Genomic DNA, 25545 nt, shown 5'->3' with positions numbered 1-25545 from the left:
CCTGTGCCTGTGTCACAACCTGTGCCTGTGTCACAACCTGTGCCTGTCACTTTCTTGTCTTTCTCTGCAGGGTGTTTTTTTGTTTTTTTTGTTTTTTTTTTGTTTTTTTTTAAATTATTAACTTCTAATACTGAAAATCATTCTGTTCATTTATTTGCAGTTGTCCTTTTTTTAATGGCTATTACTTTTAACAAAGAGATATGTATGCTTTGTAAAATAAAAATAAAAAAACTCTGAAAAGACAACATAAACAGTCTTCTGGAATAAGTCTGCATATATTAATCACAAATTACCAGACCATCAAAATAAGGAGACACAAAGTAAACATAAATATTTGTAGCTCTCAGAAGAGAACTACAAATGCCAGAAGACATTCACTGTTCTGTTCTGTTTCCACTTTCTGTTTAGAGGGAGAGAGAAAACCACTCATGAGTCATGAGATGACCCTTCTTTTACTCTTCATCTCTGTGGTATAGTTTCCTAGCCATCTCAACTTCAGATTAGATTAAGGCCTTTGGTTTTGGACACTCTTTCTCTCATTTTATTTGATTTATTAGCTTCAATTCCAATTATATTTAATTATATTGTGTTATCTCACATTCTGCTATCATATTTAGTTTAATTAGTTTTTCTCCCTTGGCTCTTTCTCACTGTTTTGTTTTTAAGCTCATTTCTCTTCCTTGTTCCCTACTCATCTTCCTCCTCTCCTGGACAGGGGTTTATGGGTCCTTTTGCCCCATTTAGTGATGGGACCAGGCTGAACTGGCCCCAGACTGGGCCATTCCGAATCTCTGACAGAAACAGAGCAGAAATTATTTCAAAACAGTCACTTAAAAAGGTAAAATTGATACTTTCTATATTAAAAACATCGGTTGAATGATGCCAATGAACCATTTCACGTCCTACTGAATTCACCCTTCTATTTTATGCAGAATTTGTTGAATGGGTAAGAGATTATTCATAAATGCAGTTGAAATTAACTATATTATTTGACTACCAAAGCCCTAGCAGAAAGTTAAAGAAGCTTCTTGGTTTCAGAAGATCACAGCAGTTTGCATCTAAAATACTGTTTTTTTTTCTCCTGTGTTATACAGGAAGAATTTGCTTTTTTTTTGCTTTTTTTTTTTTTACTGATTATCAGAAAATAAGTAATTTCAGGAACTACCTCTGCACACTGAACCTATGGGGGGGAAAAAAAAAAAAGCTCAGATCACTTTGGATTTACTCAATTCTTTAAATCTGCATCTATAGATATAAATAATAGTAAAATGTGAAAGTCTAATAAAAATGTTATATACACCTAATGTAACTTAAACTATGTGTTTGAGAAGATTCCTCTTCAAGTGACTGAATGTGACACTGAAAGTCTGAATATTTATCCAAATTAAGTTTTTATAGCCAATTATTTGTCACATATTCTTCCTATCCTTTGGGACAGGAATGATAGTTCAGATGTTCAGGTACCATTGCAGAGAATGAAGTTAAACTTAGCTGGCAGAAATAAAGTGACTGAAAATACACTGGTATCTCTAAGCACAACAAAAAAAAAAAAAAAAAAAAAAAGCTTTAGGATTTTAGTAAACATGGTCATTATAAACATGCAAACACAATATTTACGTATCTAATTGATGTTCGGTGTGATACAACAAGAAATGAGGTGCATTTAAGCAACCAAAGAGTTCCCTTTATATCAGAAAGCCTCCAATTTCCGGTGTTACTTGTATTGCTGCCTTCCTCGCTGCCTTCCTCTCTACCCATCCCCTCTGTGAAGACCATTACTTTATTTCATTCACTCCTTTTACCAGTTAATTTGACTTCAATCAAAAATGTGAAATCTGTGTTCATGTAGACTTTCTGTGATGTTTTACTGAGCAAATGTATTAATGAGTGAGCTTCAAAAGATCTGTAGAAGTTCTTGCTTCATTAGGGTTTGTTGTAATATGTCATGATGACCTTAAATGCAGCCAGCTTTCCATCATCAAATCTAGTAATACATTATTAAAACTCTAGTGTAAATTATGGTGAGATATCCATTCAATTTTCTTGTAATTGGGAGACGTTGAAAAACATAAATGAAGCTATAGAGAAGCCTCATTTTCCTCCCAGACAAATTATTTAAAGAAAAGGAAAGAATAAAACTGCAGTAAGATCATATTTCTGGTCAAATTTGTTGAAGTAAAAATTAGATGGTAGCTTCCTGGTTTCCTCTATGGCCCATTTTGAATGGTAGCATTTGTAACCTTAATAAGTACTAGTATCAATTACAAGCAGTCTTTTTTGCATCAAAATTCTAGGCACTTGGGAACAAGGTAAGTTTTGGAGATGAAACTAAACGAGCAATAAGATTAAGGATCAGATGTTTTCAAAAGAACTGAAAATACACGCTGTGATCTCAGAATTGCAGGTGTTGGAAGGGGCCTCAGGAGATCATAGAGTCCGACTCCCTGCTCAAGCAGGTAGCCTATAACAGTTCGTACAGGCAGGCGTCCAAATGGGTCTTGAATATCTGCATTGAAACAGACTCCACATCTCTCTGGGCAACCTATTCTAATGCTTTGTTGCCCTTACCGTAAAGAAATTCTTCCACATGTTAATACAGAACTTTCTATGTTCAAGCTTTAGGCCATTACTCCTTGTCCTATTGTTACACATCACCAAAAAGAGCCTGGCCTTATCCATTTGCCTCCCACTTCCATTTAGATATTTATAAATGCTGATCAGATCCCCTCTCAGTCTTCTCTTCCCTAGGCTGAACAGGCCCAAGTTACTCAGCCTTTTCTTATACAGGAGGTGCTCCTGGCCCTTTATCATCTTTGTGATCCTCTAGCGGACTCCTAGGAGATTCCTTTCTTTTTTGAACTGGGAAGACCAGAACTGGGCACAGTAGTCTGAATGTGACCTGACCAGGGCAGAGCAGAGGGACAGGATCACCTCCCTCAACCCCCCCATGTACTGGCCATGCTTTTTCTAATGCATCCTAGGCTACCATGGTCTATCTTGGCCACAAGGGCACACTGCTGGGTCACGGCCAACGTATTCTCCACTAGGATCTCCAGGTCCTTCTCAGTAGAGCTCATTTCTGGTAGATCATTTCCTAATCTGTACTGACGCATGTGATTATTTCTCCCCAAGGACAAGACCCTGCTTGTTCTTTCTGAACTTCACCAAGTTCCTCTCTGCCCAGGTATCCAGTCTGTCCTGATCTTGTTGAATGATAGTACAACCAATGCTAACTTAATTTATAAGTTTAGACTTTAAAAAAAAAAAAGTTACTTTTATTTTCAATGTGCTGTAGATGTTATCACTCCAAAACAATAGATAAAGCACCAGGAAACAGATACTTAGTGATTTACTTGTATTGACTATTTTTTATATACTTTATTTTGTTGAAATACTACTGTCATTCTTTTCTCCCCAAGATCTTGATGAGCTGGTTATGAATTATTTTCCTTTTAAATTTGTCATTTTAATCTGTTTCATTTAAATATATAACTGGCCTTCCTTTACATAGCTATGCAGTATCCATGAATAATAGAATTTAATAATTACTTTGCATCTTTCACTTAGTTTAGCATGCTTTGTAGCCATAAACTTCAGTGAGAGAAAAATAATGTGATAGGTAATTGTCTTCCCTTAATAGACAAGCAGGAGTTGACTGAAAAACATTGACTTACAATCTGATGCAGTTTGTAGCATTGCTGAATTATAGTAAGGGTCTAGACAAAGAAAAAGTGATTATGACTTTCTAAATGTGAGGCCTGAGGAAGAAAAACGAAATGCAACAAATATGAATGTGAAAGTAAATTCTTCTGGCTCCTTGTTTCCAAAAGCACAGGAACATAAACCTGCTTTACTGTCATTTCTTTTTGTGAAGGATGCAGCTAAGTCCTGAACTGCTCAATATTTAAGGGGCACTAAAGATATGCAATGAAAGATATATTAAGGACAGGACAACTATGATTTTTCTTGAGTGCTACAGTTTCTGCCAATCAGACATTACCTGAGTTGCAGTTCCTTAACATTTACAGATTTGTTCAGATTTGTTGATTTATGATTTTGACTCACATGTCTGTAGCAACAAATTACTTGAAATAGCTTTGTATTTTATCAAAAGTTAATAGTTATTTTTTTGTTTGCTTGTTTGTCAAGCCCATGATCATAGACTCATAGAATGGCTTGTGTTGGAAGGGGCCTTGAAGGTCATCTCGTTCTAACCCTGCTGCCATTGGCAAGGTTGCCACCTATTAGATCAGCCCACGGTCCATCCAACCTGGCCTTGAGCGATGCCAGGGATGGAGCATCCACAGCTTCTCTGGGTGGCCTGTGCCAGTGCCTTACCACTCTTTGATTAAAGAATTTCTGTTTAACACCTAACCTAAATTTCTCTTCTTTTAGTTCAAAACTGTTTCCTCTTGTCCTGCCTGTATCTGCCTGTGTAAAAGGTCAGTCTCCCTTCTGTGTATAAGATCCTCTGTAAACATTTAATGGGCTGGTTCAGCCCGGTTCCATGACTAGCAGGGTGGAGGGATCCACAGATCCATGCCTCCAGAAAAGGGAAACAGGCAACCCCAAAATAATTAAAAGCAACGGCAATGATTTGAAGAGAAACAAATTAATTTACTAAATATAGTATCAGAATGCAAGGTAACACACTATAATATAATATAATTAGAATTGATGCTAATAAATCAAATATGAGAGAGTGTCTGGAAGGTGGAAAGGCCTCACCATTTACACTGAGGTGAGATGCACAGCCTGGTTGAGCAGCAGGGAGGAGAGCCTCATGAAGAAGAGTGCATGAGGTGACCTTGCCATACCTCCTCTCTGACTGCAAAGCCCCCTGGGGTATGTAGTTCTTCTCTTCCGGACAGGTGTCCAGAACTGCAGCATTAACACCTTAACTCCCAGTGCACTACATGATGTTATGATGTGGAATACCGATAACCAAAATCATAAAAACCATGGCGCTCTTCTCAAGTACTAGAACACCACAATAAGGTCTCTCCAGAGCCTTCTCTTCTCCAGACTGAACAGTCCTAGTTCCCTCAGCCCTTCTTCACAGGAGAGGCTCCACAGCCTCATCTCTGATCATCAAATCAATTGATAGTGTCATTATTAGCTTTTATGTTACTAGCCATAGTCATTTCTTATTCGCATCTTCCTCTGCACATTTTACCCACGTTCTGTAGTCCTGATCTGTTTCTCACTCTTGTGATCCTTTTGATCATTCGCACTTTTGTTCTGTGTTTCACCGTACATTTTCAGAGACATGTTTGGAACTTTCAGAAGACTTTTAATGCCTTCATCTGCTCAGATGTTTTAAATCTCATTGTATCTAATACTGCTTCACTTGTATGGAAGCCTCTTTCTGTGAAAATGGAATGGCTGTCCTGCTCTTAAGGATTGCTTGTTTTACCCATTTCTTCCTCTAAGTCTTCACAATTAAGTATACTCTTTGCTGTTTGAAGTCTCTAGCAATCTGCAAAATAAGAGGTTAAGTCAGTGATCTAAATTTAGATCTCCCAGGTGACAGGCGAGAGCATTATTAACAAGGCATGAGGTTGACCTAGTAATGAGAAACTTGTGTGTGTTATCCCGTAAGAAGCTTTTGCCCTGGAGTGTATTTGAATTTCAGCAAGCAGAATGCTTTTTTGCATTGAAGTGAATGAAAGTAGTGAGGGTCACGTTTATTTTGTTTCATATTTTATTGTCTGGAAACAGGCTGAAAGGTGAGAAGGGCCCCATAAGTGAAAGTAAAAAGGCAAGAAGGCTTCACAGTGACTGAGAATAAGGAAGGTGAAGGGGGATAGTTAGAGATAGTTTATAGAAGTAAGAATGTAGAGCTTGTTAGAAAAATAAGGGATGGCAGACACTGGGTCTGGGACAGTGAGGGAGAGTGCAGGACATACTGATAAGGTTTGAGAACAGCCCAGAGACATCTGGCAAGGAAGTGATTAGGTGTCCACAGGGCAAGAAGAAACTGGTTCTGGGGGGATGCCTCCCCCTTCCCCCCCCCCCCAGAGAAAAGCATTACATATTTCTCATTTGAATTTAATGATTGGTGATATAATGGATGAGTCTTCGTGATCAAAAACAATTTTTTTAATATTAATAGAATTCTTATTATGCCACGCTTGTTCCCCAAAAAAAAAAAATAATAAAAGCAAAATATAAAACATAAAATTAGAGATGAAAATGCGTGATTAAAAACTTTTGAACTTTATTGCATCTTCTAACAGTGGTCTGTAATGGGTTTTCACTACTGATAACATGCATATACTGGAACATCTTCCTCTTCTATTCTTTTAACTTGAATATTTGAAATTAAAATTTAATGCATGCAAATAAAGTAGTTTGCTACACTGTTCAAAGGTGCTCAAAAGAAAAAAGAATGGATATTTTCAAATGTGTTTTGTTGATTATATTGCATTTTATTACTTTTTTTGTAATGAACTAATGAAAATAGCTTTCTGTTATTCATTGCAGATGTAGCCCTGTTTTTTCCATCCTTCAATGGGAATTCTTATTTGGAACTTCCTTCTCTAACATCTGTATCTCAGATGAGGACTGCATCTGGGCAGGAAACAAGCAATCTGACAACTCTGTACTTGACAGTGAAAACAACTGCTCCAAGTGGCACTATTCTTTACAGTGAGTACCAATGACACTTGAAGCTAAGGATTAGCTATAGCTACTTTCGGTTCTTATAAACTTCAGTGTAGATCAGCTGGCATGTTCTATTCAGCAGCAAAATTAGTCATTAAAATGCAGCAGAAGCCTATTGGTATTCTAATGCATGACACACTACAAAATTTGAACCACAGTTTTTTGTTTTTCTGGAAAGTTCTTTCATATATGACTCATTAAGCAAAGCGTAACTGATAACTGAAATGCTGCTTTCTGACAAGGAAGCATTTGATTTCAGTAATAAATGTCACAAATCTAAAATATAAATGAAGGCGTTTCTACCAATTCATTACAGAGGAACAACTTCTGTAATACTTGTATTGAAATCCATTTGTTATAATGATTTTAATTCCAAAGTTTTTTTGCATTGCAGAACTATCATAAGTTTTGCAAATTTTCCATATTTTTGTGATTTCATAATTCAGATTTTCAGGGTTTTTTTTTTGTGGTGTCCTGAGAGAATACTTGCAGACTTGGAAGTACGTATGCTAATATTACAAGTGTTGTTTCTTGCCAATGTATTTAATTCCTCAGAATATGATGTTAACTTCTGTCATAGCATGCTTTTCACTAGTTGGTTCCCCTATTAAATATTTCATTATATATTGTAGCTTGTAATTTCTATTCAAATGCAAAGTGTGGACGCTGAAGTGGTTCCTGAGTACAGGAAAAGCTAGAAAAAATATTTGTGAAGTCTTTCTCACAGATACCATATTTCTCTGCCAAGACAAATCAGCAGGAGTATTCTCTCTTCACTGAAGCTAGTTTGTCTGAAGAACAAATCATGTTGATATTTATTAATTTTTTTGTAGTTTTTATATTCACCTAGAAGTTATACATATGAAATCATCTGCACGATGTATTTATTTATAAGGCAGAGTTTAAGATAGTATAAACTTTGTGGCATTATTTAGTTATGCTTTTTATTATCATCTGTATAACATTCTCTTTAGATGTACAAAAAAAAATGTAGTTTCCAACTGAATTTTTATGTTTACTAAAGCTCAAAGTGCTGCCTCAAGTTGTTGCATGGTGGTATAGCCAGGCTATTGATGTATATGTGTAAGATATATGCCTGCAGTATTTGCTAATGGCCCTGGATAATTGATGACTTAGCAGTCGGGTTTTTTTGAAGGGTTTTACAGTTTTTTCAATTTCAAGAAGCATGTAAGGAATTCAGTGGAAGTAATTTGAATATTTTCATCATTTAATGATTTTGTTTGCCTCATCACTGCAAAACTGCAAGGCAAAGTTAAAATAAAGGCATATAGACAGACTGAAAGGAGCAGTCCTTGAGAGTAGCCCTGCAGAGAATGACCTGAGAGTCCTGGTGGATGAAAAACTTAACATGAGCCAGCAGTGTGCTCTTGCAGCTCGGAAAGCAAATGGTATCCTGGGCTCCATCAGAAGAGGGGTGGCCAGCAGGGACAGGGAGGTGATTGACCCCCTCTACTCTGCCCTTGTGAGGCCCCATCTGGAGTACTGTGTACGAGTCTGGAGCCCCCAGTACAAGAAAGACAGGGAGCTGTTGGAGATGGTCCAGAGGAGGGCCGCAAAGATGGTCAGAGGGCTGGAGAACCTGCCCTATGAAGACAGGTTTAGGAGCTGGGCTTGTTCAGCCTGGAGAGAAGGAGGCTGTGGGGTGACCTTACTGCAGCCTTCCAATACCTAAAGGGAGCCTACAGACAGGAGCAGGACAAGAGGAAATGGGTTTAAGTTGAAGGTGGGAAGATTTAGTTTGGATATCAGGGGGAAGTTCTTTACTACGAGAATGGTGAGGTGCTGGAACAGGCTGCCCAGAGATGTTGTGGATGCCCCATCCCTGGAGGCGTTTAAAGCCAGGCTGGATGGGGCCCTGTGCAACCTGATCTAGTATTAAATATGGAGGTTGGTAACCCTGCCTGTGACTTGGGGGTTGGTGATCCCTGAGATTCCTTCCAACCCAGACCATTCTGTGATTCTGTGACAAAGCTTGTTAACTACACGTAAACCTCAATTATAAGCATGTCTATTAAAATCCAATTTAGAAGTTTCTCTGCTAGTCTTTGGAGGAAGCAGGATTGTCTGAAAGCTTAAGTAAATATACTGTGCTCCTATAAACAGAGCCCAGTTTGCTTCTATCACTACTTGATGGAAAACATTGATTTGAAAGTAGGAAATGTATGACGTTTGGGAGAGATGGTTGTTGGTGTAGCTTTTAAGCAAGACTTCCATTACTGAATGCTGTTTCCCTGGTTTACTACACAAATATTTTAAACATGCTAAATGTGCACGTTTAAATTCGCAACATCAGAATTTCCACAAAGTTGGTAACTGTTTCAGAATGTATGTTTTCCCTTTATTGAAAACTGACATAAGATGCTTGCTTCTCTGTTGCATTTCATATGAAAATTACACGAAGATGAACAGTACTTTTTGTATCCATCCAGCTACACAAAGCAGAGCTTCAAAATAAACTGGTAAGCAGGTGTTCCATCTGACATCATTTAAAACAAAATGCTGTGAAACATCTGAGTATATTAAACTTGTTTATTTGTTTGGAGATAACTGCTTTTTCTTTTTTAGATTTTTCCAATTGTCAGGTAAGAGCTAGCATGTCCTCGGAATTAATGGGCTCCCTTAGAGGAGGGCTGAGAGACAGGGTGTTATATTCTGCCTTCATGCTATGATTTAAATCTATGCGGGCTGTGGAATTTGTTTTGTTCTTTGTAGTATTTCAAATCATTTTTGAGAAATGTAAAAATTGTCACGTTTTGCATGCTTAATTCTGACCAATCATTATGGTAAGATAGTTAATAAAATTTGCAAGTATTTCATTTGCATCAAGTGTATTTGAGTATTTTGGCTAGATGCTACTTGAAAATTTAAATATACTGGTAACGTTGGTCAAAGCATGCAAACTACTTCAGGACTACGTACTCGGAGTTTAGATACAACTGAAATGGTGCTGGGGAAAGAACAAAAGGTTTGGAAACCTTCTTTGTGTTTTGATAAGGGAGGCACCACAGTGAATATAGTTGATGGCTGTATTATGCTCCTTAATTTCAGTCCTTGTATTCCAGTAAATCTCCTTCTACCACTGTTTTTATCCAAAGAAATATACTGAATTAACAAAAGTGAAGTTCTCTGGAATTTTTTTTTTCTTGCAGCCATCTTAGGGAGTTAACATATGTTTCCCCTTCTTCTCAGCAGTCTCAGTGTTTGCTCATTTTACAATCTCTATATTCCTTTCAGCATTTCCAATCCTCTCATCTTTCGCCTATTCCTGTCTAGCAGTCTGTTGAAACTTCTGCCACTGGACATCCTCGATATCTCTCTGAGGGAAGGACCAGTGTTTCCTGTTTTATATGTAGCACTAACAAAGAAACAAGCATGTCAAACTTAGAGTTTGTCACTCCAGAAGAATTATCTTGTGCCCTTATATGAAGTTTGGAAATATTATTCCCAAGAGATAAACACACAAAAATTTGGATGGTGTGGACTCTGTTTCTTTTATTTGAGGAACTTCTATTTTTTTATCTTTTAAAACCATTTATGATGTTTTTTGTTAGCATTTACTCTGGTAAATATGTATAAGACTGATATTTTTTTCATGGCTACCTTAAAATTATGTTTCCAAACATAGTGTTCCATTTTGTTAGAATCTGTGACTATTCCTTAAAACATTCCAGCACCAAAAGTTAAATTAAAAAATAGAAGGCACGTTTTATTAATGTACAGAAGTTACATATGTTAAAATTGTATATTAACAATGCCATTTTTACTTATTTTCCTACATCCTTACAAAAATATTCCCTTGTTGCATCATGTACACAAGTGCATAAATTTTTCTCCAAAGTAGGTAGAACAATAAGTCATGAAGCTAAAGACAAAAGATTGCAGAGAAGAAGTGCCTTTAGGTATTTTTTTCCTATTTTTTACTGGCCTCTCAAGTATCTATACTTACTGTCTATTTTTACTTGAGCATTGAAGTCCTTGAAGTTGCCTAGTGATTGCTGTTGTTTTTGTATAATATTGCTTATTAAAATATGCAGATTTGTATTACTCTGTCTGTCTGAAGACCTCATGAAGGAAAACACAGAAGGTAAAGCCTACCATCCTTGTCACATTAATGGAGATTCTGGAGCATATTTCATCTTATCTGAGCAAAGATGTCTAAAATTGCACACATTAATTCCCTCAGAAAGTTTTCTTGAGTTACTGGTAATTGAAATCACATAGACTAACTGCCTAAGAAAGAAATATGATCAAAGATTTTTAAAGCTGTTTAGTCCTGACTGAAAGTTTTGAACTCCACCTACTGTAATCTATAATGTGATATACTTCCAACTATATATATACCATAAAGTTACATCGGAGAAAACAGAAAGAATTAATTTCTGCCTTGTAAAAGAATTAAGCCATTCAAAACCCATGTTTATTTGAATTATATCTTCTTAATGCTCCTTATTGTAGGATAATTTTTATCTTAGCTTATTTCAAACTGATTGCACAAGACTATTATAGTTCAATTCCATTTTTAGTTTATAGAAGACTTTAATCGGAATTCTCATATTTTTCCTGCATGGAATTCCTCCTAGCTAGAGGGCGCCATTTTTCAGCATCTACAGAGATTCTTTTTTCCCTTTTTTTTTTTTTTTTTTTTTGAAGGTCCTCTTTTCTCTTACCTCCTTTGGCTCAGTATGTGAATGTCTTAAAATACTTTTTGAAGTGTTTTCCTTTTCTTACTAACATACTTTCCACTTCCGCAGAAATTTGAAGTGTTTGCAATCCAGTTTAACTTTCCAGATTCTTGCAAAAAAAAATTGAAATTAAAAAGGGCTTTAACTTCAGACAGTTGAAATGTTTTGTCTAACAATGTGACATGAATTATTAGTCTTAAGATAGAAGATGTTCTCCTTTCAAATACTGTACTCATCATGAGTCTAACCAAATAGGTATTCAGCTGTCAGTTCCTGCTTTCCATGTGAAACTGATAATGCAGTGTTTCTGAGGTGTTTATGGAGATTTTGTTGGGGCCATATTTGACCATTTCACATTCTTTAGAACATTTTGCTTTGCACATTCTAGAAAGGTAAAGTGTTATTATTGGAAAACCAGCTATTTCTTTGCTTTCTATTTATGCATATCTGATACCTCTATGGTCTATGTCATAACTGTCTTCCTGTCACTTTTTGCATGCAGACAGGGAGGATCAGGATGCAGTGCTGTGATTTTAATTTCATCCTGGCACTGAGCTGAAACAGCTCTAGGAAAATTGACTTATTTTTATGTGATTTCTCATAGTTTTCTTATCAGCTTTTTCTCCAAAACTTTCTGGTAATTTGCATTCCTGTTCATCTTGCTATTCTCCAAACAGGGCTTTACCTGACCCTGAACATTCCCCTCTTCAGTGATCATTAGGCTTTATTCTATGGTTAGGTTTCACTAAGATTTAAGAATAAAAAGAAAATCTGGATCTTATTCTACCTGTTTAACACAAACATACAAAGTAGAAGAGAACTATATATTTTTTAGAACTCAGTTTAACACCAAGTACATCATTGCTTTACATTCCTACCGTCCTCCTCAGGTTCATTTTCCTTTTCTATAGCACCTTTGTTTTTCCTTTTTTCTTTTTTGTCCTCCCCAGTTATTTGAATCTCCATATCAATATCCTTATTTAATTTTGCAAGAATGTAAAATACAATGTTGTGTTATTGTGCAAAAGAAAATTCTCCAGTATTTTGTGTATTAGTGTTCTGTACATTTAGAAAGAACAATGGATCCTATACAGACTACCCAGAGCTTTGTAATCTATTATTTCTCTATGCAAGCACCAAGCTCTTCTGTAGTTCTGTCAGATAAGCATAATACCCTTCATGAGTTCATATGCTTCTTCTGTTCTTCCTTCATCCCTGTTTTTTGCACCTTGTTCCGTGTTTCTTCTTGCCTTCTAACAACTTCAAAAGAAAAGCTGCAGTTGTCAGTTGTGCTCTTTCAGAAGCAGTACAACTCCTGCTTGTGCTGCTGCTTTTTTGAAGCTGCGCTACCATCAAACAGCTGAGAAATGAAATGCCAGCAGAAAGTCCTCTTGAGGCTAGTGCACTCACTAGATACATGAGCTACAAAATTATTAAAAAAGTTAAATGTTTCTAATGTTTTCGTATTTTTAATACAGCAATGTTAGCAGCAGCTTCATGATTAAGTTTGCAATTAATTTAAAATTTACTAGGCAAAAACCTCTTTGACAAAAACTTTTTTAAAATAGGAAGAAAATCACATTGATCTGCTTGTTTCAGGTGTATTTTACTAGAAAATAATTACAAACTCTTACTTTTTAGTTACTCTGCTTTTATATAATTCTTTGTACAGACATACCAGATTTTACCAGGTTAGATTAATTTCTTGGTCAAATAATTTGTAAATATTTACATACTGTACCAACTTTTTTAATAATTGTGATATCTTTAACTATTTTGAGAAAGTATTTGTCATATAAATGGACTAAAAATATTATGATACTCTTTGCAGTTTACCTCATCTTTTCATAATTAGCAGGATGAGAGGAGATTTCTCTTTTTGTGTGTCAGGTGAACAGGCTTCAAAATAGAATTATTGTATTTTTCCTGATAAAAATTAACCATAATTAGAGAAATATTTCTTTATTGGACACAGCATACATTCTTATTTTTTTCTACCTATATTGATTACATATTGTTTTCACGATTTAATTTCATCAGTGTATCTGAACATATTGTATTATATAACCACAAAGGGAAATAAAATGCAAATTGTTATTGAGAAAATAAAGCCTGATACATTTATCAATTATTATTTCATCATTTTCATTTTTAATAATGCTTTTTGCAACCCTTCAAAGGCAGACTGTTCAACTTCTATTCTGTATGGTGTTTTCTAAGTTCTGACTGTTGGATTTACAGTATCAGAGCCCATGTTCATAGAATTCTTTTAGGACACGAGCTCCTTTTTCTTAAGTTGTGCTCATAAATTATGTTACTGCACTCATGAAAGCATTGTCCTCCAGATCTACTCACACTCTACTTATAAAAGTAAAGATAGGCCTTTCAGGAAATTCAGTCACATTCTGTTATCTTAGATTGGCATTCTCAAGCAGAGCATTTCACAGTATCCTTCCTCAGTGACAAGATAAGTTATTGCCTCATAAATCCCACCCTATAGCTCAAAGGGACTTGAAGTTCTAGACAGGCAACCATTTGAAATCAGTGGCCACTTGCTTGCCACTGTAGTAAAGCATGAAACCAGCCTTACCGCTTTGCAGTTTCCTGTGGAAGAATATTTGCTGAGATATGGTTTCTTCAACTTTCTTTCCTCACAGATTTCCTCACATAACTTTAAGGTCAAGATAATTAAACGCTACTATGCAAAAACATTTTTTACTCAAATGGCTCCTGATTTCTGTGTCTTTATGTTCCTGGTACCCTTGTTTTTTTCCTTCTTCTTTAAGCCTCAGGCAACTTCTCACCTTACAAGGAAGGAATATATATATCCCAAATGTCTGTATATATTCCTACTTTGTATTCCTATACCCAGCATACTGGGTGACATATGTTCTTTTATATTGGCAGATCAAAATTCTTGAGAGGGACATTGCCTCTTCATGTTCACTGTAGAAAAATTTAAAGGACTGTCCTCCAAAGGCACTACCTGGCAGATACGTAAGAATGCTATCAAACTAATATACCTGTAAGCACGACAACAGGAGCTCCCTAGAGTATAGCTCAAGAAGTAATTAATACTCGCCAGTGTTTCAAGGAGCACTGCACTCCTGGAAACCTCTCCCAGGTTTTTTTGCTTTACTAGTAATCGTATCAGAAAGGACCTTTTTCCAGGTTTTCACTAGTGCGTAATGTGAATGAATAAATATAGTCACAAAGAAAATAACCTACTTATCTGTAACTTTCTTTCAAGACACATTGTCAATACATATTCCAAATATATTCATATTCTTTCTACCTGAATTCAATATAACTTTCAGGTGCACATACCGTTGAGACTGGGAAATGCCTGGCACAGCATGTGTGAGAAGGGAGAAGAGGATAAGGAAACAAATGATGCAGGATATGCATATATCAGTTATGCTACCATTAAAAGCCAGTGACCTTTTTAACAGTGACAGTGCAGAACATCTTAAAGGATTATTATAAAAGGACTGTAGAGGGAAATCATAAAAGTCAAAGGCATATAATCCAGTTGAATTTTTGTAGCTTTCTGAATTATATATATATACAGAATACAGAAACGCGTCTAAACATAGTTTCTAATTCTAGTTATCAGGTTGTCAGGTGCCTTTCTAGCTTCTGTTTCTTGCTCTAGGTCTTGCTCCTTTTTATTTCTATTCTCCTTTTCTTAATATGCAGCTTCTAAACAGGCTCCTAGCTTCCTGCAGATAACTCTTTTCCATTTCCCATCTTTTGTACAGCCCTTAATTACCTCTAGATGCCCTTCATTGTTGTCTCAGTTATGCCAATTGTCACAAGCCCACTCTTCTGAAGAGCTGGAAAATTCCATGCTCTGTAAATAATTGTTGTTTAGCAAGCTCTTAATCTCTTAGCAAGGATCTGTTACTGCAAGGAATCTCTCAGTGTCAAAGAGTGAGGGATCTCTGCAGCAAGTATTAACCCTGAGAGGCATCTGTACTTAAAGAGGTTGTATAGCTCACTGCTGTGCAGGAGAGCTCAGCAAGCTCTGGGCTGTTTCCTATTTATGGGTTAAAATTACTGATTCATAGTCATGTTTTCTGGTGCATATTTAAGCTGTTGACTGTTGAGCAAGATGTCTAGCTGCCAGTTTTTCCAGCACTCAGCCTGAGCCGGTACTGTGGTGTTTGTTTGCCTGAGCAAGGCCTCCAGTCCTACAGGCAGAGGCTGAGCAAGGCAAAAGCCAGACTGAAGAGAGGGGAGTGCACATTCTTGCACCCCACCCCAAGGACCTCCTACTCAGCCACTGGAGACCTTGCCTGATCTGGCAGCTGATGCTGAGATCCCAGCTCACTGCAGTGAGCGCTGAGGTCCAATATGCCTGAATGCCTACACCCCTTTTCTGACTCCTAATGCTGATGCCCCAATGCAGTTGGGTCTTAGTCCTTGTAGCACTCATGTGAAATTAGAGAGTTTACACAAAGGAATAGCTGGGAAAGGATTTGGTAAGAAGGCAGGAGGACAAAATGTGCTGGTCAAGCACAGGGCCCAGTCAGACAAGCTAATGGACCCCACTTTGCATGTGATCCTTTCCTTTCCAGTTTCCTTCCAGTATGTTAGCCTACTGCTTGGCATAGTTCCACTAACATGCCCTTTCCCCAGTATTTGGGACCCCAGATCTGCATCCTGAGGGATTGCAAGTCCAGTTTGACACTCTTTGAAGTGATGATTGAGGTTTCTTGGTAGTCTACTAATTAATGTGACTGACAAGATGGTTTCTTATTGTTGTGTATTTTACTGTATGTTTGTCAGGCGTGTGCTATGTTTATGACTCATCACATTTTGGCAGGGTCCTCAGTCAGATAATATTACCAAAATAAACATTTTCACATTCCTCTTATCTCTGTAAATCAGCATTACTGAACAGGTTTGAATCTTGCTTTTTTTTTTTTTTTCATTTGTGTGTGTGTTTGCTTTTCACTTTTTCCTTATCATCCCATCTGACAAGATTGCTGAACAGATAACCTTAAGAAAAGCATATGTTCTCCCCTTCCACTTACCCTCATAAAAAGTTTATTCAGACCATGTATGTGGTGGTTTTTATTTCAACTCAGCTACAGATAGTGAGTGGGTGATGTGCTCCAGACCAGAAGGAAAATGGAAATATCTAGAAATTAATGAAGTTAGGTACCTGTGATACTGAAAGAGATTCCAGTCTGTATCTATATCTATGGGAGTAATGCTTTTTTTTTTTTCGTTGATTTTTATGGTAAATTTTGAGAGAAGAATACTTTCCCAATGCATTTTCATGGGCTTTCCTTTCCTTAATGAGACAAGAGAAATAATAGGATAGCAAAGGTATTGAAACCTTTCCAGTTATGTGGGATATTTTTCATATAAATTCCTAGCAAATCTAAGAAATTAAGGCATTTTTAAATTAAAATTAGATAAATTGGATTTTTCAGAATTTTGAAGAAGCTGAAATCTAAACAACTGTGTTTTTATTGCAGTAATCCCTTGTGATAGAATTTTACTTTGAAGGATTTTTTTTTAATAAACTGCTTTTTTTAAATGGCAGAAATACAGAAAGCTGTTATATCACTTTAAATGTAGTGACCCTCTGTGACTTCCTGCTCTCACACTTTGCAGTGTTAAAAGGTTTCTTTCTATATGAAAATGTATTATTAAGATAGTTCATTTTTAATTTTGATGTACTCTTTGATTTTGAGACTTTGTAAGAAAAAAATATACATTTTTTGTTTGCTTAGGTTTGCAGAACTTAATGGAGATGTATAGCTGAGATACTGCATACCGCACTTACTTTTTATTCTTTAATTACATTACTAGACTAAGAGCAAAATATGAACTTGATCATTAAGAAAATAACTATGTGGAGATTAATCATGGTATTCACAATATGGCTTAATCGTAACACATTTTCTCTAGTCTGCAAATGATGTATTTGAGTTATAGTAAGACAACCTAAGATATTAGGATTCTGGAAGAAGAAAATAGTAATCTTATGCTCAAATGCAGTTAATTCAGTTTTATGACCTAGCTGTTGAGTCATTTCTTCTTCAGTTAAATACGGTAAAATACAGCGCAAAAAACGTAAAAACATTTTAACAGTTTGTCTTAGAGGGGAATAAAAATCCTAAATAGGAGCTGTGTCTTACTTTCTATGGCAAGTAACTACAGTTAAATTCAAAGGGCAAATTTGTAAAAAAAAACACATAAGGCATAGGAGTATACATGAACAATAAAAACAAAAATTGCATCTGTGTCAGGGTACCAAAAGGTTCTGTGCTTTCAGAAGTCTGATTATCTGTTTTTGTTTTCAAAGGTAGTGAAAAGAATTTTGGGGATCAGTTTCTTCACTTGTATCTTGTGGAAGGAAGACCAACAGTTCGATTCAGTTGCGGAAACTCTCAGAACATTCTGACTGTATCTGTCAATCAATCCATTAGCAAAGGGATATTCATGCCTATCACAATAAGGTAAGAACTTAATACTGTGTTACACTGAAGAGATTTAGTCTCCTTATATATTGAGTAAAAAAGTGTACATTTTTGTTCTTTCGTTGGTTTGTTTTGTTTTTGGTTTTTGTTTGTTTCTTTTTTTTTAAAGGGAAAAAAAGATGGAAAACAAAACCTTGTGTATTTTTGGAAATATTTCTCATAATATAGCATCCTTGAGTTAAGATGCCTTGTAGTTCACATATATTACTTCAGTTTTTCAAACTCCAGACAGAAAAAATAAGTCAGTTTAAGTAGTTTTTATTAAAACAAAAAAAGAGGGCAACAAAAACGCAGAACTGGTGGGATATGTGAACTTGTTATCGTGAAACTCATACATCAATATTTGGTTTGATGTCAGTGGCTGCGATTCTTAGTGAATTTTCAGTGTGTTCATCGGAGATCTTTGATGAAATTTTATCTGTCTTTCATCCTTGAAAGTAGTTGTTCACAAATGTACAAACTCTCTAAAATAACAATTTGTCTTTCTCCAGTAAGATAGTGCTTATAAAAGTAGAGAGACTGGGTCACATTTTTGGGATGAATGTCTGATTGCAATTCTGTACACCCCATTTGAAAATTCCAGGTAACATATTTATGTCAACTGAAAATGAAGTTGCAGATATGCCAAAAAAATGATGTGTTTTTTTGTTTTTTTGTTTTTCTTTTCCAATTTTAAAACTTCTTCTCAAATTCCTTTATCAAAATGGAATGCAAGACCGCATATTTTTTGCTGTCCGCAGGACTGTGTTTAGCCAGCGAATTAAAATGCATGAAATTATTTGCTATAACTAGAGCTATCACTTCACTGCTCCCTCCCCATGCCCTGGTTCCAGGTCAGGCAGCATTAGTAGTGCACTGACATTTGGCTGTTGCTGAGCCTTAAATGCTCCCAGGGCCTAGCTGGGCCACTTGGCAGAGGGGGCCAAGAGGTGCTTGGCAGGGGCATGGATGTATTGCCAACCAGGCTGGGCCACGTGCAGCCCATGGGTTGGATGTACTTGTTCTTATCTATTCTTTCTGTTCTATTTCATTAATTTACTCCTTGAATTAATTAGACTTGTAATCGTATTTCTTGTGATATGTATAGGCCTAACTTACTGGTTAATTTTAACATGAGAAATTAAAAATAGACCAGTGACGTGCGGAATCAAATTCTATAACTACAAAGTAGTTATAAAGCCGGTATGGTTTATTCAGTGCTGTGCAGATACCGGGTGCAAGGGGAATAGATCCACCTAGCTTGCACACCGTCTGGAAAAACTGTGCTACAGATATAGGCTGAACTAATCAATAGTTTTCCTGGAATTTGGTTACATATTCATTATGCCCCCGAGAGTTCGTTAGCATGCAGACCCTCCCCTCTTGCGTGTGCGTAGTGGGTCGTGGGATGAAGATATGTTGTTTTCCTCGCGAAGGCTTCTGACCGTTTTCTCTGCTCTGTTAATCACAGAATCAGAGAATTGTAGGGACTGGAAAGGACCTCTAGAGATCACTGAGTCTAACCCCCCAGCAAAGCAGGCTCCCTACAGTAAATTGGACAGGTAGGCACCCAGGCAGATCTTGAATATCTCCAGAGAAGAAGAATCCACAACCTCCTTGGGTAGACTTTTCCACTGCTTTGTCCCCCCCTGTGTAGAAGTTCCTTCGCATACTGTTACAGAGCTTTCTGTCCTCAGGTTTATGGCCATTTCCCATTGTCCTGTCCCCACAGACCACTGAAAAGAGGTTGGCCATATCCTTTTGGCTCCCACACTTAAGATACTTACAAAATATCCCTAAAAAACTCTTTTACACTCAAGGGATTTCATACGCACTAGTTAGAATAAAGCTAGAAACAAATGATACAGATTTTCTGTTCTGTTAATAATATTTTTAAAATGCTAGAGTATGTGAAGTTTACTTTAAAATATTTAAGAATTATGATGTCCATTACATTTTTCTGATTATTATCATTCCGATATTTATATATTTCACTTTATCGTATATTTAAATTGCTGTACCTGAACTGTAAGCATTTATGATATGAGGGAACTCAGTGCAAATTATTTGCATTAAATTTAGTACTAGCTAGGAACATTTTTGTTAGTAGAGGATAATATATGAAGGACGTTGCAAAAATCCCCTTGAAACATTTATAGCAGTGTTCTCAAAATCAGCTTGTTAACATCAAAACATGAAAGTAAAAACATCATGAAGATTTTTGTGTTTGTCTTCAGTAATATTTATGTACTATGTAAATGTTGCAAAATTCTAGAATGTTGCTTATGCTAGAAGAATTGAGGACTTTGTTATTATAGAAGAGATTGGTAGTACTATATGGATATTGGTATATTTGGTATGGGGTTTTTTGTGTGTGTGTGTTGTTATTTTTCACATTCACCCCTTGATCCTTACCATATTCTGTTATGAAAAATAGTAAATGTTAGAATTTAAGTAGAAAACCTCATTTCAAAATACAGAGGAATGAAAGGATTTACCATTTAAGAAACCATCACATTTCCTTCTCCTTCTTACGCTACTAAGCCACAGGTTTATGCATTACTTTACTTTTACACTACATTTGAAACCTTTTTTTTTTTTTGTTTTTGTTTTTGTTTTTTTTTAAAGCCTAGCATTAATGAAACAAAGTCATATAGTATACTCAAACTTAATTGCTACCTGATAGGATATTAATTAATTTGATTTAGGATTTTGATGTAAATGTATACAAAGCTTACAAAGAAAACTATCCCTTCTTTACCCTATGAGCCAGCAGATAAAGACGTTTTTCTCATAGAAAATACTTGGTAGAAGTGTACAGTTCACTTCTAAAAAATGATTTTGTTAGGGTTTTTTTTGTTCTTTAGTTGTGGAGACTAGCCATGTGTGAGGCATTGGTCCACTGATTGCCTGAGCTGTACTGTATCACCTGCAATAGCTATTTCTCTGATTCATAAAATTAGGGCATTAAAATGCTGGATAGCTTTCAAAGTGTAATAATACTTTAGCAACAAATGCATACATATATCACTGAAAAAAAACATTAGTTCTAGTTATAGAATTCAAGTTGACACTGAAAAATAAATCATTTCCTCTTTTCTACCCTAAAATTAACATGTATATTTATGGCTTTGCAGTCCATGTTGCAACACTAAATAGTAGTGTCAGTTCAGTTTACACGTTACCTTTGTTTACTGGAATTTACACTGTCTTTAAATAGTTACAGAATAAATAATTTGAAATGCATGATTGTAGACTGTGACTGGCAGGGATTTATATGCATCCGAGTTTATGGGCATGGCCTTCAAAATGACTAGTGATTACTCTTGTGAGTCCTTCTAAAATGTAGAGAGAGCAGTATATCCTTCACCAAGCAGCAGTAAAATTGTAATCCTTCAACAATCATCCTTAACCTCTGCCAAAGGAAAAAGCAAACTTGACAAGGCGCTTGTGCCTCCCCCCTCCCCCCCCCCCGGATCTTTTACCGTAGGCTATAAAATATGAATTCATGACAAAATTGTTGATTTGTGTTCTCTTACTGGCTGTTGAAGATAGATAACTCTATCTGAATGTTTTACCTGCAAAGTTAATCCATTTTTTCACCTGTAATTCAGGAAAGGAAGAGACAAAGACTAGCATAAAAGGCTTTGTTACTGTTTGAAAACACTCCAGTAGGAAAATGATATTTCTGTTAAATTTGACTTTGAATTTCTCCATAAGGTCACATTTGACAGATATTCCAGTTTTAGGTATATCTATAGGATAAACAGCATAATTCCCAATAGTTTCTATATCTGTCTTTTTCTCGTTTTCTTTCTAAATCCACTGATTATAGGAAGCTAAGATATCCCCATGGTTTAATATGGTTTTGTTTAACTATATGATTACTTCCCTCGGATATATTCTTCCCTTTGAAACTTGATGAAGATTTAAATGTGAGTTTAAAATGTTCAGTCTTTTTCTTTATGGTTTGTGAAACAGCAAACGACAGCTTTATGGAAACAACCAATAAAACTCTGCTTACTTTTTTTGCCTTGCCTAAAGAAACTAGAGGTTTGTTTCAATCCTGCGTTGTTTTTTTTTTCTGTTGTTGTTTGTTTTTTATACTGTTTTTGTTTCTGTTTATTTTAGAGTAAGTTGATGCCTGGTTTTGAAAATGTGTGTTTAATTTAATGTTTTTGTAATTTCATAACAGATGGCGTATTCGTCCTTTCAGTTAGATCTATGACCACGTAGTTGAGGTGTAGTTTAAATTACTTTTATGAATTTGATTATTCGAAGAACAAAAGTTCAGGAGCATTTCGTTCCATGTATGGGTTCTGAAATAAGTTTGCCTGACACAAGATTTGGTGTAAGTAATCTGTAGTTAAATGATACGGCTGTTGCTGTGGCCAGATTGTGTTTCTTCAATTCATTGATTGATAGAAAGTAATTTTAACAAAGAGGTGCTTGAGATTACCACATTACCAGGATTTTGATTTTTCTAGATAGAGAGATGATTTATTTTTTTTTAATATCTTATCTTCTCTCAGTTATATTTTATTTAGATTATGTTTCCTTCCAAAAGTTTACATCGTCTCTGTCTGTGGTAGTGAGTGCATACTTGAAGGAGGACACCAGATTCTTTTCTATTTGGAAGACTCTGGGCAAGCATTGATAAAAAATATTGCATGGATAGCATAATACTACTTCATTGTGTTTTACAGGCAGAATTGCCAGAATTTTGTTGTGGGATTTAATGAATATAGAGCCTATCTTCACAGAACTTTATTGTTGTACTGTGTTTAGTACTTTTTCATAAATTTTCCAAGGGAACATATTGAATGAAGTTGCTTCCAATTTTCTGTCACGCTTAAATTAGTACTTGTGGTGTGGATGTCAGAATTTATTCATGGTTGAGAAGGTCGCATACAGCAATAAAAGCAAAATTTGTAGAATAAATTATTCAGTCAACGCTGTTGAACCAATTCTAGCTTGGACCATGCAAGATAGAAGCTGATGAAGTTTATTTGATCTTTGCTCTTCAAGAGCAGATGGTGCCTTCTAAAAAAGGTGCGAAAGTTCTGAAAGTATTTTTGTATCTCCACATGGTGCATGGCAAGACATAGGGTACTGAGTGTAAGCCACATGATTATCAGTGTCCGTGTTTCTACTGACACTCCCACTTCCTCACTTTCCTCAGGAAACTGTTGTTTGAACTGATCTTATAAAGCTTTTATTACACATTCCTTCTTAAAATGTAATTGCTTTTATAAAGGATATGTAAATCACCATCCATATGACCTGTTGGCTTGTTTTGAGTCATTGAGTCATACCTGTTTTACTCCATTCCAGAGAGAGTTATGTTCTCATATTAATGCATACTTTTAAGTCATCATTTTGTTAGCATTTAAAGATGCCAGGTCTTCTGCATAATGTGAAATTACTACTGAAAATTATATTAGATCTCTAAAACAAAAAAATGATTAATTTTCTGATGGTTTGCCATTGTATCCAAGAAATGCATATATTTTGAAAAACTGGAAACATCTGAGCAACTCCTCTTTCAACATCTTTTTATCAGAAGGACTATATGGTATAGCATATATTTGTGATATGTGGAATGTGTTTTGCTGTCAAGTAATTCAAAGCTCCATATGTAGGTCACTCCAAAAGTAATGCCTCCTATTTATTTCCATGGAAACTACAACCAAAACAAGAAAGCACAACACTATTTTATAGAGCAAATTTACACTTTTTCAACAGTTGCAGCCATTAGCTATGCATTTTCAGCATTCATGAACGAAAGCCTACATGCCACGCTTGTAAAAATGGGTCCTGGAGGTGAAGACCCACTGTCATTGTCACCACTGCTGAAACACACTACCCACCACCTTACTGTGCTCACATCTTCTGTTTGGTCTCCATGGATGTTCAGCAGTCACCAGTGGATGTCAATGAATGCCATATTTTCTGCATGGAGGAATTCAATTACATGCCTTTTCTTCTTATGCACTTTCATTTCAGACACCATTCCATTTTGTCACATGACCCTTCAGCTGCAATCTGTCACACAGCAATAAAATTTAACTGAACGTGATGGGGATGTTCAACATACACTGCCATCCCACCAAAATTCACCTCTGACGTTATGGGCCAACATAATAAATTAGGAGACATTATGGTCAGAGCAACCTTTACAGCACTGAATTCCAGCATTGTTAGTTATGTAAGAATGAGAAATTGAAAGGTGTTTTGTTAGGCACCTTAAGCCAATTCAATGCAATATTTCCTTCATCATATCTCTGCTTACCAAAATTCTTTGAATATTAACAGTGGATGTAGTCTGGGAGAGATAAAGAAGCACTGGACGTATGAATTTGGATTATAATAATAATAATATAAATACGAATTTATAACTGATGAATAAAAAACTTAGATGTGGCTGTGAAATTGAGTATCTTACATACTGTATATTCTAATTTTGATTTTGAGTCAGCACAAATATTAATCACATCCATGTGGATGTTGTGTTAAATGCATAAAACTATATGCTGTAAAATATCTAACAGATTATAATGAAGTTTGAATTAAATTTGGAATTGCTTTCAGGAGGAAAGCCTATTTAACTACATATATTTACTGCATTTTTAATAGAAATTATAAATCATAAGTCAGCATAAATCATAGTTTGACAAGTACCTAGGAATGGCTTTTTATAGATATGGTTTTCCACTAAAGTTATCTGCTATTGATGACAGTTTATCAGGCCTTGTGGAAACAGTAATGGGCTCATTTCAATTTATATTGTATATCTGTTTCATTAAAGCATCGGATTTGTCCCTGTAAAGTGGGAAGGTTTGTGCAGTAAGTGCTTATACAGAGTTTGTGATCTGGTGCACAGTCTTATGGGGAACAGCTGAAAGAACTGGGATTGTTCTGTCTGGAGGCTCAGGGGAGACCATATAGCTCTCAAAAATTACCTGAAGAAGGTTGTGGTGAGGTGGGGGCCAGCCTCTCCTCCCTGGTAACTAGAAATAGGACTAGAGGGAATGGCCTCAAGTTGCTCCAGGGGAAATTCAGGTTGGACACTGGGAGAAATGAGAGTGGTCATGTGCTGGAAAACACTACTTTGAGAGGTGTTTGAGTCACACCCTGGAGGTGTTCAAGAAACATTTAGATGTTGTACTGACATGGTTTAGTGGGGAAATATTGGTGGTAGGTTGGACTGGGTGATCTTGGAGATCTTTTCTCCAGCAGAAGAGGGGTGGCCAACAGGGACAAAGAGGTGATTTTCCCTCTCTACTCTGCCCTATTGAGGACCCATCTGGAGTACTGTGTCCAGGTCTGGGGTCCACATCCAAAGATGTGGAACAGTTGGAGAGGGTATCGAGGAGGGCCACAAAGATGATCAGAGGTTGGAGCACCTCCCGTATGAAGATAGGCTGAAGGAGTTGGGCTTGTTCATCCCGGAAAAGAAAAAGCTGTGAGGACACCTCATTCTAGCCTTCCAGTATTTAAAAGGGGATTATAAAAAGGAAGGGAATCAACTTTTTACTTAGGTAGATAGTGATAGGACAAGGGAGAATGGTTTTAAGCTCAAGGAGGATGTCATGGTTTTTGTTTTTTGGTTTTCAGTATTCCACATCATAACATCATGTAGTGCACTGGGAGTTAAAGTGTTAATGCTCCAATTCCGGGTACCTGTCCCTGTACCTCGT

At 36.2% G+C, this 25545-nt stretch overlaps 1 protein-coding gene across 1 annotated transcript in view; it reads left to right on the top strand.

Annotated features, from left to right (window-relative positions):
* Nucleotides 1-25545, top strand: part of EYS (eyes shut homolog) — a 643894-nt gene that overhangs the window by 486727 nt on the left and 131622 nt on the right. The window contains exons 27-28 of the mRNA XM_042889745.1: nucleotides 6487-6651; nucleotides 17692-17845. Coding sequence (XP_042745679.1) covers nucleotides 6487-6651; nucleotides 17692-17845 — 319 coding nt within the window. The remainder of the gene's footprint in view (nucleotides 1-6486; nucleotides 6652-17691; nucleotides 17846-25545) is intronic.

This window comes from Lagopus leucura, unplaced genomic scaffold, assembly GCF_019238085.1.
Source record: "Lagopus leucura isolate 7727_CA_CO unplaced genomic scaffold, USGS_WTPT01 Super-Scaffold_73, whole genome shotgun sequence".
Taxonomy (NCBI): Eukaryota; Metazoa; Chordata; class Aves; order Galliformes; family Phasianidae; genus Lagopus; species Lagopus leucura.
This window is presented reverse-complemented; position numbering and strand designations above follow the sequence as displayed.